This window comes from Hydra vulgaris, chromosome 05, assembly GCF_038396675.1.
Source record: "Hydra vulgaris chromosome 05, alternate assembly HydraT2T_AEP".
Lineage (NCBI taxonomy): Eukaryota > Metazoa > Cnidaria > Hydrozoa > Anthoathecata > Hydridae > Hydra > Hydra vulgaris.
Genome location: NC_088924.1, coordinates 4,650,001 through 4,667,139, shown reverse-complemented (window position 1 = coordinate 4,667,139; position 17,139 = coordinate 4,650,001). Strand labels below are relative to the sequence as shown.

Sequence of the window (17,139 nt, the reverse complement as noted above, 5' to 3'; positions counted from 1 at the left end):
ATATATATATATGTATTTATATTTATATATATATATATTTATGCATATATATATATTTATGCATATATACATATATATGTATATATATATATTTATATATATATATTTACATTTATATATATATATTTATGCATATATATTAGTAATGTTCTTAAAAAATAAAATAATAAAGAGAATTTTAAGCCATAAAATTCACATTAGGCCGATGCATTCAGCATTTTTTTATTTAAAACAAGGCCTGTGTATGGTTTCCAAGAAAGATTGGAAGTAAAAGTTAATCCTATAAGATGAAGGGTAGATGATTCATCAAATACATTACAGTTCATAAATATAGGAAGATCTATATTGTTGCAATAACGGTTAGATAAAAAAAAAGGAATTTATTTTAGATTAAGTTCACCAGCCACTGAAAGCCTCGTGTTATTGCAGAAGTGAGATCCTTTTCAAGCTCAAATGCCCCCTTCAAGCAATCAGAGAATGTTGGCTTCTTATCAACACAGTAGTATCATTAGTGAATAATGCCACCTTAGATGTGAGAATTCTGTTTTATAGTTCTGAGGCCAGCTGGTAGTCAGGTTTACTGAACTCTGTGGTAGCTCTCAAAGAGGCTGATTCTATCAACAGCTGTAAAGTATCAGAGTACTAGCAGTGCCATGTTGGGCATAGATCATGTCTCTGTTCGTACTTTTGTTGCGCATTGTCAAGGCCACGTTTTGAGCCCCTTGTTACGGCTTGGGGTTTATTATAGAAATGAGGCAATTGCTTAGACTATTAAATAGTTTACTATCTAATCTTTGAGTCAAGTTCTTTAATTAATTTAAAAATGACTAAAGTACTAAAAACTATAAAACACAAAAAACCATTGTCATCACCAAGTTCTCAAAACCTATCATTCACTAATATTCAAAGTAACTTTTCTTCTGTTGAGTCTTATCTCTTGCAAAGTTCACCAGACCTACTTGCTCTTTGTGAGGCCAATTTGAGTTTGGCTGTCTCATCTTGAGATCTTAGTGTTGATCGTTATCCTCTTTTAATTTGTTAAGACTTCAATAGTCACATGCTTGGCCTGGGCACTTACATTCGTTAGAATTCACTCCTTTGTCAAAAAACTAGATTTAAATCCACCAACTATTCTTTTAAGTGCTTTTGTTTAGCACCACTTCACTTGTCTTTCTCTTTGCTCTATATTACTCAAGACTGCACTCTTTTCGATGTTATTTCTGATCAAATTGACCAAGCCTTCTCTCTTTATCCATCAGCTAATATTGTTGTTGTTGGTGACTTTAATGCACATCAACCTGAATGGCTTGGCTCTAGTGTCAATGACTCTGCAGGCATTAAGGTCACAACTTTTACCTTTCTCAATCTTTAACTCAAATAGTCAACTTTTTAACTCATTTTCTAGACAATACAAATAAAATACCTTCTCTATTTGACTTATGTCTTGTTTGTGACTCTAGTCAGTGCTCCTCGTTTTACAGCTGGTTTGCAGGCATTAATAAACGATAGGTTTTGTCGTGCATTAGATAGAGGTGGAGAGGCTAAGATCATTGCTCTTGACATTTCTAAAGCTTTTGATAAAGTTTGGTATGCTGGTTTTCTTCATAAGCTTCCTTCTAATGGTGTACCAAGTAACATCTTTAAGATTATTGAATCCTTCTTTCAAATCTTAGTATAAAATTTGTCTTTGATGGACAGCACTTTTCTTCATATTCTGTAACTTTAGGGGTTCTTCAAAGTTCTATCCTTGCCCTATACTCTATTTATTTACATTAAGGATCTTCCAGATATTCTCACATCTAAGGCAACATTGTTTGCTGATGATACTACCATTTATTCTTGTCTTGATAAGAAGCCAATACTCTCTGATTGCTTGGAGGGGGCATTTAAGCTTGAAAAGGATCTCACTTTGGGATGATTGGGCTCACAGTGGCTGGTGAACTTTAATTCAGATAAAAGCCAATTTTTTTCAGCCAATCGTTACCGCAATAATTTAGATCTTCCTATATTTATGAACAGTGACATACAATATCATTCATCTATCCTTCATCTTCTAAGATTAACTCTTCCGATATTGCTTGGAAACCATATATCAAATCCATTGCAAAATAGCATCTGCTAATTTTGCAAAGGATTTGATATATGGTTTGATTTATCTCTTTATTGTCCTCGATGCTTTTTTACTTCAGATTCTACTTTTTTTCTCTATAAATCTCAAATTCGCCCTTGTATGGAATACTTTTGCCATATCTGATGCAGATCATCCAATGATGCCCTTTCTCTTTAAGACAAGGTGCAAAAATGCATTGTAAATATAGTTGGACCTGCTCTTGCGGCAAAACTCTTATTTGTCCAGTTTTTTTGCTTGAACATCAGTTCTTTGGAATTCGCTTTCTTCATTTTGCTTTCCTGATTCATATAATTTGCAATCTTTGTCATTCAAGTCGTTTGTCAATCATTATCATACTCTATAAACTTCACTTTTTCTCTTCCAGTAACTTCCAACTCTAATAGTGGTTGCTTGCATCCTTGTTGAAAGCAAAGATGTTGAAAAAATTTTTTTTATTTGTTGAGGTACTTTAACACAAATATTTTTTCATCATTATAAGTTGTTGTTGGGCCACCATGCTGCTATTATTATCATTATATTTCTTTGTCAAATCTACCCATAAAAAGGCACGCATATGGTGGTGTCATTTTTGTTCCCATAGATATACCTGGTGATAATGTTGACCAGAAAAAAGTTTGAGGTTAAAATTTGATGGAATGGTGCATACTATTCATGTCATCATTTACTACTCTCATTTTAACTGTTATTATATATATATATATATATATATATATATATATATATATATATATATATATATATCGCCTAAGCCATTTTTGAAGGGTTTTGAGTTCTTGGTTGAAATGTACATTTTACACTTTATAATAATCATGTTGTTTTGCCATTATACTTCCGGTTAAGATAATAATACTAACTTCATGAATCTTCATAGTTTTTTTCACTGTAAAATTTAACTCTGCAGTAAAATATATATTTTAACGTAGAGTTAAATGATTTATTTGTTATATTAATATACTTTTTATAAATGATTTTTAGTTTTAACAGTTATTATTACTTTTTGTTGTTGTTGTTGTAGGTAATTCCCTTTGGGAACAAAGATTATTCCCAAATATCGTTAGCAGATGTTTTGCCAGAAATAGAAATATCAAAGTAATTATAAGTTCTTAAAGTTTTCATAAAATGTTATTACTTTTGTTAGGTTTGTTATATTTTATATAAAACTTAAATATACATTATCAAAAAACATAAAGTTATCAAATAATTTTTGGTTTCAGCTTCAATTCTTTTAGTTTTCAGTTTTTTTAAAGTTTGCTTTAGTTCATTTTTTTTGAGCTATTACCCTTAATAAAGTTTTTTTCACATGTTAATTTAATTTAAAATATTCAAGTAATTTTTGCTGTACCCTAGTCAAGCCTTCCCAGGAGATGTGTGCAGTTTTTTGTCTCATATGTCCACACATAAGTTTTTTATTTAAGACTTGGTCACTGCTGTTTGCAAGTTTTTTTAGATTATGTGTTTCAAAACTTTGTGGAAAAGTTTTAAAGATAAAGAAAGCAAAACTAACAAAATAGGAAATTGAAACTAATTAACAATTAAAATAATTAGTGTATTAGTTTTTATTTTTGTTTTTTTAGGGCGGTTGTTATTAAGTTTTTTTTTTGCAATACATATACTTACATTAACATTTATTATTTGCAACTGGACTTGAAAACCAGTTACTTTAGTGAAATACATGCAGTCGTAGGAGCCTCAGGGAAAAAGAAAAGATTAATTTAATCTTTTCTTTTCAGCTAAGGAGTAAAAGTAAAAGCACAAGTTTCACGCAAAGATTTATTATTAATAATTGTTTATTTATATTTATTATGTATTATTTATATAGAATTCAAACCACGGACATTCCATGAATGATGTAAATGCCGTATCCTAATAAGCTTAATGTGCATTTACTAATGAACAAATAAATGTAATTATATATTTTAAAAAGTGATGTAAAAGTAAAGTCTATGAGATAAATATGTATAGTGATCGACCGAAACAGAAAACTTCTGACTGAAATCGAAATTTCGGGTACTCAAATTTGGTGCTGAAACCAAAACCAAAATTTCGGCAAATATATAACCGAAACTTCGGAAATTTCGGCTAGTCAAAATTCATTTTATTACTTTTATTTAAAAATCCAATTTTACATATTTTGTTTTTTATACTCGTATTATGTTAAAATTAATTACACGTGTATCCCAAATTGAGATATAATACATAAGTTGGCAATATAAGTTAATAGTGAAATTTAACAACTGGCAGATGTTCTCCGCAAAACAAGGTTTTTTTCAAGGTTTTGTGAAAATTCTCAATATTTTTGTGAAAATTCTTAAAAAATTTTGTGAAAATTTAAAAAAAAAACTGTTTTTCTAAATTAGATAAATATCAGTTTTCAGTATGTTTTTCAACCGAAATTTTGATTTTTACCAAATTTATAAAAAGTACCGAAACTGAAATTACCATATCAGTTCAAATTAAAATTGCGAAACAAACCAACATATGAGTGTATATAAACATAAATGCTTGCATTACATAGACGAATTAATTTAGGAACAATATATACTTGTAACATTAAAATAATAAAAATATATTTTACAAGCTGATATTAATTTATATTTTTGCTTTCCTTTTTAAAAAAATTATATAGGAAAATCATTCTTTTTAATGTCAACTTAAAACTGTTTTTTTTTTACTATTTTTTTTTTTTTTTTTTTTTCGCTTTGCCTTATTCAATTTTATTGCTGAAAATAACAACTGCTCTGAAGAAACAAAAAAAAAAACCAGTACGCAAATTATTTAAACTATTATTATTATTATTTTTTTTAATTTAAATTTATTTTAATTTCCTATTTTGTTAGTTTTTGACATTAAAATACATTTTATGTTTTTAATGTTATAAACTGTTTCAATAAATACCAATAAAACACAATGGTAATGTTGCTTTATATTAGCACAAGCTTTTTATATTGACAAAACAACCTTGCAGTGTTGTTTTATTGTCATTTTATAGACCTTTTTACAATAACAATTTAATACGCATTTAAAATAATACACAAAGTATTGAAACGCCTAATATTATAAAACTTGTTAATAACCATGACCAAGTTGTCTAAAATAAAAAACATGCGTTGACATGCAAGACAGAAAACCACATGTGTCTCCTGGGAAGGCTTGCTGGTACTCTACCCCAGTACAAAATTAGAGGTTAGTTAGCTGAAAATCCTATATAGTCAGTTATCTTTGTCCTGGTTTTTCCATAGAAGAATGCAATAAAATTTTATTTAGTTTAATGCTGTCCTCTCCTATGTAAAAACAGGGACAATGGTTACCCTATATATATATCAACTTGTTTCTCCTCCCAGCAGCCTTGTTCGTCAAGGTTTGTGTTTCGGAATCATAGAGTTGAGAGAGGGTTGTAACCACAACTAAAAAGTAGCATCCTCGACTGTAGTGACCTTCATGGCTTTGGGGAGGTGAATTCAATTAAAAATATAGATATAATATGTATATATATTTTTTTAATAATTCACAGATGAAGAGGCTACTTGTGATTATTACCCTCTCTTAACTCTATAACTCCAAAACACGAACCTTGACAAACAAGGTCGCTGCGCGGAGAAACAAGTTGAGCGTGGTGCTACCAGGGATGTGGTGGGAATCGAACTCAGAACATCTCGCTTATGAAGCAAGCGCTCTACCACTACACCACTACCGCATATAAATTATAATATTTATTTCTTTACTTTTCATATTGATTTAAATTTTCTTTTTTCCTTAAAAAAAAAGATATTTTATTTTCTAATTAAATCTAAACTTCTAAATTTAATTTTATTTTCTAAAGATATTTTTTCAAGAAAACAAAATTTTGTTATCAAATTGTTATAGCATTAATATTTTGTATAGTATATAAAAGCTTGTTATCCACAAACATATATAAAAGCAATCCATAATTATATTGTACCCACAATCAGAGATAGAAAAGGCTCTACTGGAGCATGTTTAACTTATAATTGTTGGTTAAACATCAATTCATTTACTCACAATCTTTGTCTTAAACTGTAAAACCATAAATCTATGATGAATCTACATCTTCACTTATTGTGTTGTCAACATATGAAACTGGCTGCCAACAAATCACATAAATGCAGGCTGTTAAATTCTTCAATATTTTTATAAACTACTCAGCAGATCATTTATGGGGTTGTGTATTGTTAGCAATATAAATATATAGTATAATTAGTACTTGTTTTGTAAGTTAAAGGTACAGAGTTTAAACTCCTTTATTTACCACATAAATAATAATAAATATAAAAAAGAAAGATTAAGGAAATAAATGCTTTCATCAAGTATAGTGGTTGCTTTTACAATGAAGAGGTAAGTATAATAGTTTTCTCAAAAAATCTAATAACCAGACATAACATAGGTACATTGCATGAGAGGGATTTGTGTTGTTCTTTCTTTTCAAATATATCAAATTAACACTAGTTTAAATTTTTTTTTTATGATGATGATGATTGTTTGTGGATGTAATATATATTTTTGTTTATGATGATTGTTTCTGGATATAATATATTTCTTGTGATTGCAACGCATCAATACTTAAAATATTTTTTTTTAAATATGATTGGTTGAAATGAAAATAATTAAATTTAGACACTGAAATCATTAGATGGATAATCAAATTAAAAGCCTAATTTTTGCATAACACTTTAGACATTACACTTTTTGTATTTGTTTTTATGTGGCTCGGTATATTTAGTATTTTGGAGATAATATGGCTTTTTGTTTTAAAGAATTATATATTCTCACAAAAGTTTTTAATAAGAATTACATAATGATTTTAATAAAAAAGTTTTATATTAATTTATTTTTTTTCTATCTTTGTTTTTAGCTCAATTTAATTTCTTTCAAAATCAAGTACTATCAACTAAATAAATCTAATTGCCTAATGCTTTTGCGTTTTAAACTGCAGCAAACTCTTTACTTACTTTTATTTCTTCTTTGTGTAGCTTAACTCTTTACTTTTATTTCTTCTATATGTAGCATATTTTTTGTCACTTTATCATAGTTAAACACACTTTTTGTCAATTACTCGAAACAAATTTTTTTTTTAAGTTTTTGTTTTTTATATTAAGTTTTAAGTATCATTAGTAAACTAAAATTTTTCAGAAATAAAGTTTATGTATTTTGTGAATAGAAAGAAATTATATAAATTACCATTTTATATATTTTACTATTTGTTACATGCGATTTAATTAGCTATGAATGCTAGTTTTAATTTAGTTTTGGTTTCATACAAGTTTATTTTATAAAAGATTTAGTAATGACAAAGTGGAAATATATTATATTATGAAAAAAATATTTTGTGTTGTCAACATTATCACATTTTAGTAACAATTCAAAATCTATTTTTGGTTTTTTGATATTTTTTATTTGATTGCATTTTATAATCAATATCTAAAATAATTTATGTTAGATTGTTAACATAATCTAAAATATTTTATTTTTAAAAAATAAAGTGAAAAAGATCTCTTTTACAATAATAATTTATATATATAAAGCGTATACACTAAATAAATTTGAAAGTAGAAAAACAACTAAAAAAAAGTACTCCTCAATTTTTATTTTGAACCAAATAATAATTTTAAAACAATAATATAAGAAGATCAAATCTTAAAAAAAAAATTAATTATTCCTGTGGGAATCTAATAAAATTTCGAGCTTTTGCTTAAGTGGTACCTATAAACTTGCGCACAGAATAAGAATCAAAACTATTTGATGCTTTTTAAAATGGTATTTTAATATCTTTAATGTTTCTGCAAAGCGTTTTTGTTTTTTTTATTTTTCTTTTAATAATAGCCCAGTACTTTTCAATAACTCTCAATTCTGGACAGTTTGGAGGAATTTCTGTTTTAGGCACAAATTTCACATAATTCGTTTTATACCATACCATAGCTAGTTTACAATAATGAATTGAAGCTAAATCAGGCTAGAACATAGGTCTGTTATTGTGTGATTTGATTAGAGGTAAAAGGCGTTTTTGTAAACATTTTTTAACATATATTTGACCAGAAAGTGTGGACTGAGAAATATAAGGTGCTGATTTTTTGCCACAACTGCAAATAGCTTGCCAAATCAAAGCTTTTTTAGCGAACTTGTCATGCTTTGTATATTTAAATTTCTTATCTGCTTTTCCTCTATATTTGGCAATATAATAAACAGCACTAGGAATTTGTTGATGATCGTACTTGACATAAGTTTCATCGTCTTCAATAATACAGAAATTTTTAGAAATAAAATTGTCATACAACTTTCTGCCGCGGGTTCTTGCACTTTTTTGTTGAGTTTCAGAATGGTTGGGCACTTTTTGTCCTTTAAAAGAATGAAAACCATGTTTGTTTCTAACTTTGGCAACAAAACTATAAGAAAATCCATATATTTTTGCGCGTTCCCTTAGTGAAAGTCTAGGGTTATTCTTAAAACTGTTAACTAGTTTTTTAACTAGTTTTATCTTTTTAGTTATATCTTTAAAACCTTCCTTTCTTCCACCACCAGATTTGCGTTTGATCGATTTTGTTTGAGAAAAATGTTGAATAACACAACTAACAGTGTATAGATGTACTTGCAACAATTTTCCTATCGAATTGTAGCTACTATTAGGATTTTGTAAATATTTGTGCATAATTTTTTCTCTTATGTCTTCTTCTTTTGTCATTTTTAAAACTAATTTCAAGTTAAATAAAAAACTAACATATTTTTTTGAAACCACAACACGTTGTAAACAAAATACAAAATAATTAAAAAGATTTGAATACAACCACTGAAAAAAAATGGCGTGCTTATTCTTTCACATTTATTTCGTGTACACTTTCGTGTACACTGCTTTATTTTCTTATTGTTTAAATCTTTTTTTATAATAAAACCATGTTTAAAATCATAATATTTACTTTCTTTTTTAGAAAATTGTCAGACCTTGAAAAAGAGGTAATTTATTTAGCTGCTTCATATGCAACACAAATCAGTCAGAACATATATAATAAAGTTAATATTTATTTATAGTTAATGTCTGTTAATATGGCTATTTTATGTGACATTTCTCTATTTTTATATAATTTTAGGGTGTTAAAGGGTTTCTTAAAGTACACAAGTATGTCATTGTTTTAATTACAGTTTATTATTTCATTCTTGATATATAAAATTTACAAATTTTCAGCGATGTTTTTTATGTTTTAAAGAATCTTATACTGCAAAGGATGCTACCCAAGTATCTTGAAAGATTTATGGGAGAAATGGGATAAAGATCACATGTCGGAAAACAACTATCCAAGTAGATGGTGTTTATTATACTAATAATTAGTTATTTACGCCAAACAATCATTTACACTAAACAATCATTTACACCAAACAATCATTTGAAACATATTAAGGTTTTGTTTTTGTTTAGATTTTGGAGATAATCAAAAATATATTGTTATGGAAACAAATTATGGTGGCGTTGATCTTGAACACTTTTCTGTGACAACATTTAAGCAATCCCTATTGATTTTAAAAGAGGTTGTTTGCTTAATCGCATAAAGCTTGTTTGTTTATAAATAATTTTTTATTCGCTTTATTATATATTATCTGTTTAAAGTTGTTTCAAAGGTTTTTACAAATTGTAAAGCTACAAATTTTAAGTAATTTTAATATTCGTAACTGCATAATCCTTATTGAAACTTACAAGAGCATCTTTTCCATTGAACATTGATTTAATAAATTATTTTTTTAAATCTCCCTAGCATCAATACTGTTGTGATTTGCTTTTATATCCAATTTTAATGTAAATGCACATTCACACATTATTAAGGTTTATTTGATGTTATTTAGAGATCATTTGTAGAAAACATAATCTTTTTTTACCTATTTCATTATATCCTAATATAATATTTTTTATTTTCAATTTTTATTAACTCTATTTTTATTATTTATATCACACGCAAAATGTTAAAAAATTGCAAAATATTAAGTTATATTAAGTTGGGTCTCAAAAGAAGCAAAATTGCATAGAAAGCTTTAAAAGTGGTTGTTTAAAAATAAAAATCAATATTTTAAAAATTTTGTAAAAAAATCATTTTCAAACAAAATTTAAAAAAAGCATTTTTAAAGATGTTTTTTAAATATTTTTTAACTTAAGGGAAAAGATTGTTATTTATAAAATCTCTATAAAATTTCACTTTTTTTGAGACCCAACTTGATATAACTTGAATAGAAATATTTTTGGTCACCAAATCGCTGGGTGTCTTAGTGGGTGAAAGAAATCAATCACAGTAAATGAACTTCAGAATAATGTCAAATTTATCAAAAAGGGAACAGTGTTGGAAATTTTTTTTATTTTTTATTTCTCTAAGGCTGAGGGGGCCCCAACAGTCAAGGAGGTTTTTTTTTTATTCTCAATTCTTTAACTTTAAAACATAAATCTTGACAAAGAAGGCCACTGCGCAGATAAACAAATTTAGTACGGTCAATTTAGTGGCACTCCTTACATATTATACTTATTTTAATCAATTTGTTCACTTCTTACATGTTCTAAATATATATATATTATATATATATATATATATATATATATATATATATATATATATATATATATATATAATTTATATATATATATATATATATATATATATATATATATATATATATATATACTTATATATATATATATATATATATATATATACATATATTTATACAGTTTAACATATATTTGCCATCTAAAATATAAGTGATAGTAATAATACATTTGCCAGATCTTGGAGTGACAGAGGTTTACTAATTTAATGGTCTATATTATACAAATATGTTCAAATAAATATTATCAAATAAATAAAAATCAGATATTATTAAAAAAATATTTCATAAAGATTTTCTGCTTTTGATCTTTGATTATTTAAAAAATTATAAAACAAAAAAAAGTCTGTTGGCAAGAATTATTTGTTGGAACTTATCCATCATAATCCGAAAAGTTAGAAAACTGACCATATTTCTCATAACAGAATGTTGTTTTATCAAAGAGTTCATATTCACTTCTTTATTTATCATTTTTTATAATATAACCAGCAATCTGAACAAGTGATGTCTTAACATATTTAGCAATAGATCTAGATTCTAAATCTTGCAAGTTATCAAAAATTTTAACAACAATCCTCTTGCAATTTATATGAAGATTGTTGTTTATAATAAACATTAATGGTCAAATTCAACATTAAAGTTGTTATTTTCTACATAACTGTGTGCAGTGTTAAGTAAATGTCATTATAAATCTATCAAACCATAACAAGTTTGATGTATACATTAGGGTGGCCTTTAAAACAAGATTTTTGAAAAAAAATTTGCTCCCACTATCTGCTCAAAATTACAAAAAAAATTATTAAAAAACTTTTTTTATTTTTAGTTAAAAAATTATAGTTTTTTGCAATAAATTCTAAAGTAATAATTTTTATAAAAAGTAATTATTATTTTTATAATTTTTATTTAATTTCGCTTCTTTTGAGTACCAGGTTGACATACTTTAGAAGGTTTTTACCTCAATAATATTAGGGACCTGCCTGATGTTTAATGGACTTAAGCAACCCCTTAAAATATTTTTTTTGAAAAATTTTCAAGCATAGTGTTTTTGTATTATAAAGAACACGTTTAGGGGGTAAGAGCAGATTTTTTTCAATAATCTTGTTTTGAAGGCCAACCTAGTATATATGTTGCAGTATCAATGGTTTTAGGCTGTGTTGTGCTGCCACATGATTGGTCAATCATTTTTTCTTTTTCTAAAAAATTAAAGCTTTTTTGTTATCACATATTATGTGATAACAGAACCTGCTTTATGTTGGATTTTAACAAGTTTACTTTTAAAAAAAAGTTTTTATCTTGAAATGTAAAAAAATTATTTAAGCAACTTTTGCTTTACGGTGATATATAAATGTGTTTGTATATATATATATATATATATATATATATATATATATATATATATATATATATATATATATATATATATATATACATATATATATATATATATACATATATATATATATATATATATATATATATATATATATATATATATATATATATATATATATATATATATATGCATATATATGCATATATATGTATATATATATGTATATATATGTGTATATATATATATATATATGTATATATATAAATATATATATATATATATATATATATATATATATATATATATATATATATATATATATATATATATATATATATATATATATACATATATATATATATGAAACAATCTCACTCCTTTTATTCAATAGATTAGTATTTTTGTAACTTAAATTTTCCTATTTTTTGATGAGATAATTTACAAAATTTAGATGATGAATTATATATTTTACATTGCCTGAGAATTTTCCATTTGACTATAGGAATTAAATTAGCTTTTTTAACTTCCATACCTGCTTTTAGAGTTCAGTGTCATTTTTGTATTTACAGGTAAACACACACATACACACACAGAAATATATAATATGTATGCTATACATTATATCCCTGGCTAGAAACCTGTGCTTATCTTACTATCTGTAAATTCTTCATGTTTAGCTTTTTTTAGTTAGTTTTTTTATATTTTAACTTTTTTATGTGTGTGCATTTAAATATTTATGCAATATTTACTTTGTAGATCATTACAGCTCTTTCTGCTGCTGAAAAAAAACTTATGTTTGAACATAGAGATTTACATTGGGGAAATGTACTTATTGACAATTCTCAGGGCTTATTAAATGTTTCAATCATTGATTTTACATTGTCTAGGCTGTTAGCTGGTATACCATTAATTTTTTTTTTTTTTTTTGTGTGTGTGTGTGGTATTAAATGACAACCAAACACATGTTGTGTTAAATTAAAATTTATGAAAAAATAGATTTTTTAACTGAGTTAAAAAACTTAAATAATTAATGCATACAAAGAAATATTAGCCTTGTTATTTTTTTTTGAAGCTACTCCATTAATTTTAACCATACATTTTTTTTAAATTTTTGTTAATCCAAGGAACATATTATGATTAAAAAATATGATTTCACGCATAGAAAATGGAGTTTTTTATAATTTTTTTTTCTTTCAAAATACAGTTTTTGTAATTTTTTATATCTAAATAAAATAATATGAATAAAAAAATTTATATATCAGAATTGTCGGGTAGTGTGGTAGATTTGGAAGCACGGTGCTGCACACAATCCAACATCACAGTCAGTACACTGAATACCTACATCTTTGCGAATTTTATGTGCAGAACAAGTAGCTCAAACTTGTTGAGCATTTACTTTTTTTTCTGTGGCGGGTACATAACTTGGAAAGTGTCTTGCGGTAATTTGCTAAGGATCACCTTCGAAAGATGTCGAGCGACCAGTACAAACATAATACAAATTTATTTTTGTGATTTGTTTCTGGAATCTAAAACAAATGAAAAAAATGTAACTTTTTACAAACATTTAAAAAAATAAAATAAAATAAAACTGCTATATTTTTCTTAAAATTTTCTTCATTCGTAACTTCTCTTCAAACTATTGAACCCAAAATAAATAAGAAAAAAATGTGAAAAAAATAAATGTTCAATGCAATATGCTCTTTTAATTCAAATAAAGTAAAACAACAATATGTGCACAACAGTACCTAGATGTCAATGTTAGTAAAAAATGTAATATTATGGTCGTCACATTGTGGTAAAATTTAGTTAAACCGTAATATTATGGTCACCACAGGAAATGGGCTAAGTAATTGGAAGCTAATGACCCAGATATCCAAGTATTATTCAAATGCATTTTACAGAATTGATAATTCTGTTTCAAATCTAAAAAATTTATAAGTTTTTATCATTATTATTATTATTATTTTGTTTGTTTAAATATAAATTTTTTTTTACAATGAATTTTTTTTTAAGTTTAATGCTTGTGGTTTACTTACATGGTTTGAAAAAATTTCAATATTTTCCAATTTTTTTATTTGACATTATGAAAAAGTTGGAGCGCCAACAACCGGGTGCCTTTCCAACCTGGTTTGCAAATCAGGACTGAGTATTTTTGTGGCAATAAAAAAAGTTTTGAATTTATCTATCATATTGGTTATGATGTGTTTATAGTTTGGCCCCTACTGAAAAACATAGTGCCTACTACTTAAAATAATATCCAAGCTTTCTCTTCTGTTTAGCTTCTAAAAAATAGGGAAATTCTTAAAAACAATTCCCACCTTCAGGCAAAGGTTTTGCAAATTGTTTCATTAAGTTCCAACAATGTAGTGGTGGTAAATTATCGTTTTTAACTCTACTAAAGTATTTTGCAAAGTATTCTTTTTATCAGTGTTTTTCTTACAGGTTGTTGTTTTTGGACTTGTTGTTGCTGGTTTTGATCCCTTGCTGTCCTACTCATATAAAACATATAAAATGTTGTAAATATCTTTTGTTGATAAAGTAACCCAAAGACAATTTTTAAATCTCCACACCTGATTGCGAGTTGTATACTGAATTATAGGCAATAGGTTGATCTCTTTTTTTTTAATGGTAAGGAGATGTTTTAGGTTTTAATACAAGTTTTTTTCTTTCAGTCTAGAACAGTGGTTCCCAATTCACGGGGCCATGGACCACAAGATAAAAGTAAATTATATTTTTTTAATATTTTTTCAGAAATTGAATTTTCATTTGTTTATTTTTTTTTTTTTCTGTTTTAAAATAAACAAATTTTATAGAAATGATTTTTTAAAGAAAATAAACATCTGTCTGTTAACTGAACATCCATTCGTGTTAACTGTGGAAATAGAACAAGACTTGGTATATAAGACTATTAGTTTGAGAAGGAACAGTAATGAAGGTAGATAATATATCTTTATCAAATACAACAGTTAGAAGAAGGTTAACTGACATTTTATCAATAAAAAATGAAATTTTAAAAACATGAATACACAAGAAGCTAAATTATGGCCAAGTTTAAAAAAATACGATTACAAAAAAAGTATATTGAGATTTACCTGCTAGAGCAGGTTAGGTTGCTAGAGCGTCAAAGTAATCTATAAAATGCCCCAAATATTACCCAAGTATAGAAGTTTTGGCTGTAAAGCTAATCTCAATATCTTAAATATTATATTAAATTTTTTTTTTAATGTTATTATAATATTTTATTTTTAGATTTATCTTGCATTTTTAAAACTTTTATATAAATTAAAAATGATTTAAAAAAAAAAAACCCTGCAAAAGATGCACATTCGACAAAATAAATTTTACATTCGCATTTACACGACTTATATATAATCACATTGTTCAAATACTCAAAAACAAAAATTTTAATTTTATCTTTTTAGAAAAATACTTTTTTATAAGTTGATTAAATGATACAAACTTTTTTTTTAATTATTTGTATATTACTAGAATATTTTTTTTGGTTGATAACAATTAGCTGCCTGATGTCTTGAAAATTAAATAAATTTGTCAACAACAATAAGTCTATCTGTTTTTCTTCTATAACAAATAAAGAATTCAACACAGCTTCAAAAGGCAAATGGATCTGCACATATGTATGTACATACATATGTGCATATGTATGCTTTATACTGATAGATTTGATGAATAAAAGTTACCTTCATAAAAAAGAGCTTTGTTTGTATTATTTGATTGCAGGTATTAATAATTATAGTGCTATAGAGATTGAATCATCTGAGTTTGCTTTTATAAAATATGTTAAAATTATATATTGTAAAGATGATTTTATTCTTTTCGACAGAAAGTTTTTTGACTAGAATAGCTAGATTTGAAATGTTTAACTTGTTAATATATATTTTAGGATGGCAATAAACACAGCCTACAATGATATTATATAACACTTTGCATAAAAACAAGCTACAAATTAAGTTATCAACTTAACACATTCTCTTTTTTTTGTTGTTGAAGAAAAACCAATTTGGGTTGAAAGAATTGGCTTTTTTAATTATTTATAAATTTCTGATTGTTCATGATCAACCCCTTCTGTTTTTTGAATTTTAATAATAGAAGAAGAAAACTAGCTGACCAATAACTCTAGAATCTAGATCTCGAACATTCGGGAGGTTTTAGTAGCTTTTTCAACAACAGTTCCTTTAACTTCGTTATAAAATAAGGCTGCTTAAGTTTTTGAAATTATCAGGATTATCAGGGGTTTCATTACACCATTGTACTGTTCTTCAGGTTAATGACATAACACCGATATCATAATGACATAATACCAATAACATAATGGTGTAACACCAATAAGATATGACTACTTGTCAATTCTAGCTAAAACTACTAGTCTCTCAAGCTCTATTTTTTTTCCATTTTTAATTTTAAAATCTTTTCATCAAAATGTATATATAGGTAGGAAGAAATTTATATATAGGTAGGAAAAAACAAATTAATGTATTACAGTAGTCAAATCATTGTTATTATGGAAAAACAGACTACTCTTTAAAAAATATCTTCCTCTTAAAAAAAGCCAGGTTTGGAATTAAACTATTTTGCCTATGTGAAGATTCACGATATATGTATGGCTTCAGAATTGATACTGGAAAACAAAGTCCAACTGATACTATTGATATTCAACTATCAGAAAAATGTTCAAACTTTAATAATTCTGAAAAATTGTTGTATTCATGATGTTGCCACTACTGAACATGTTATATTGTTTGGATGGATAATAATTATTCTTCATGTAGGGTTTTCCAGTTTCTACATCACTATGGAACACCAGTATGTGGAACAACTCAATCAAATCGAGTTCCACTAGTTGTAAAAAATGCAAACGTTCTGACTAATGAAACTGCTGCATTTTGTTTTGGCCCCCTTCTATTTTTAAAGTACAAAAATAAAAAAGATTTTTATATGCTTACTAGTCAACATGTTGAAACCGTATCTCTAGTAAAAAGATGTAGAGGAAGACCTCCTCTCTCAGTAAACACAAAACCAAGATGTATTGTAGAGTACAACTATAATATAGGATCAGTTGACAAAC

At 26.2% G+C, this 17,139-nt stretch overlaps 1 protein-coding gene across 9 annotated transcripts in view; it reads left to right on the top strand.

Moving 5' to 3' along the window:
• Positions 1–17,139, top strand: part of LOC136071806 (serine/threonine-protein kinase haspin homolog) — a 31,089-nt gene that overhangs the window by 11,565 nt on the left and 2,385 nt on the right. The window contains exons 6-14 of one of the 9 annotated variants that reach the window (XR_010638486.1): positions 3,147–3,220; positions 9,070–9,094; positions 9,229–9,257; positions 9,346–9,437; positions 9,555–9,664; positions 12,813–12,954; positions 14,499–14,662; positions 14,729–14,777; positions 14,870–14,991. Coding sequence is in view for 5 of the 9 variants with exons in the window: in XM_065797182.1 (XP_065653254.1) it covers positions 3,147–3,220; positions 9,070–9,094; positions 9,229–9,257; positions 9,346–9,437; positions 9,555–9,664; positions 12,813–12,954; positions 13,319–13,632 (786 nt within the window). In the remaining 4 variants the exon portion in view is untranslated. Of the gene's footprint in view, positions 1–3,146; positions 3,221–9,069; positions 9,095–9,228; positions 9,258–9,345; positions 9,438–9,554; positions 9,665–12,812; positions 12,955–13,318; positions 13,649–14,498; positions 14,707–14,728; positions 14,778–14,869; positions 14,992–17,139 lie in introns of those variants that run through there. The other 8 variants (XR_010638488.1, XR_010638487.1, XM_065797186.1 and 5 more) reach the window with 8 other exon arrangements.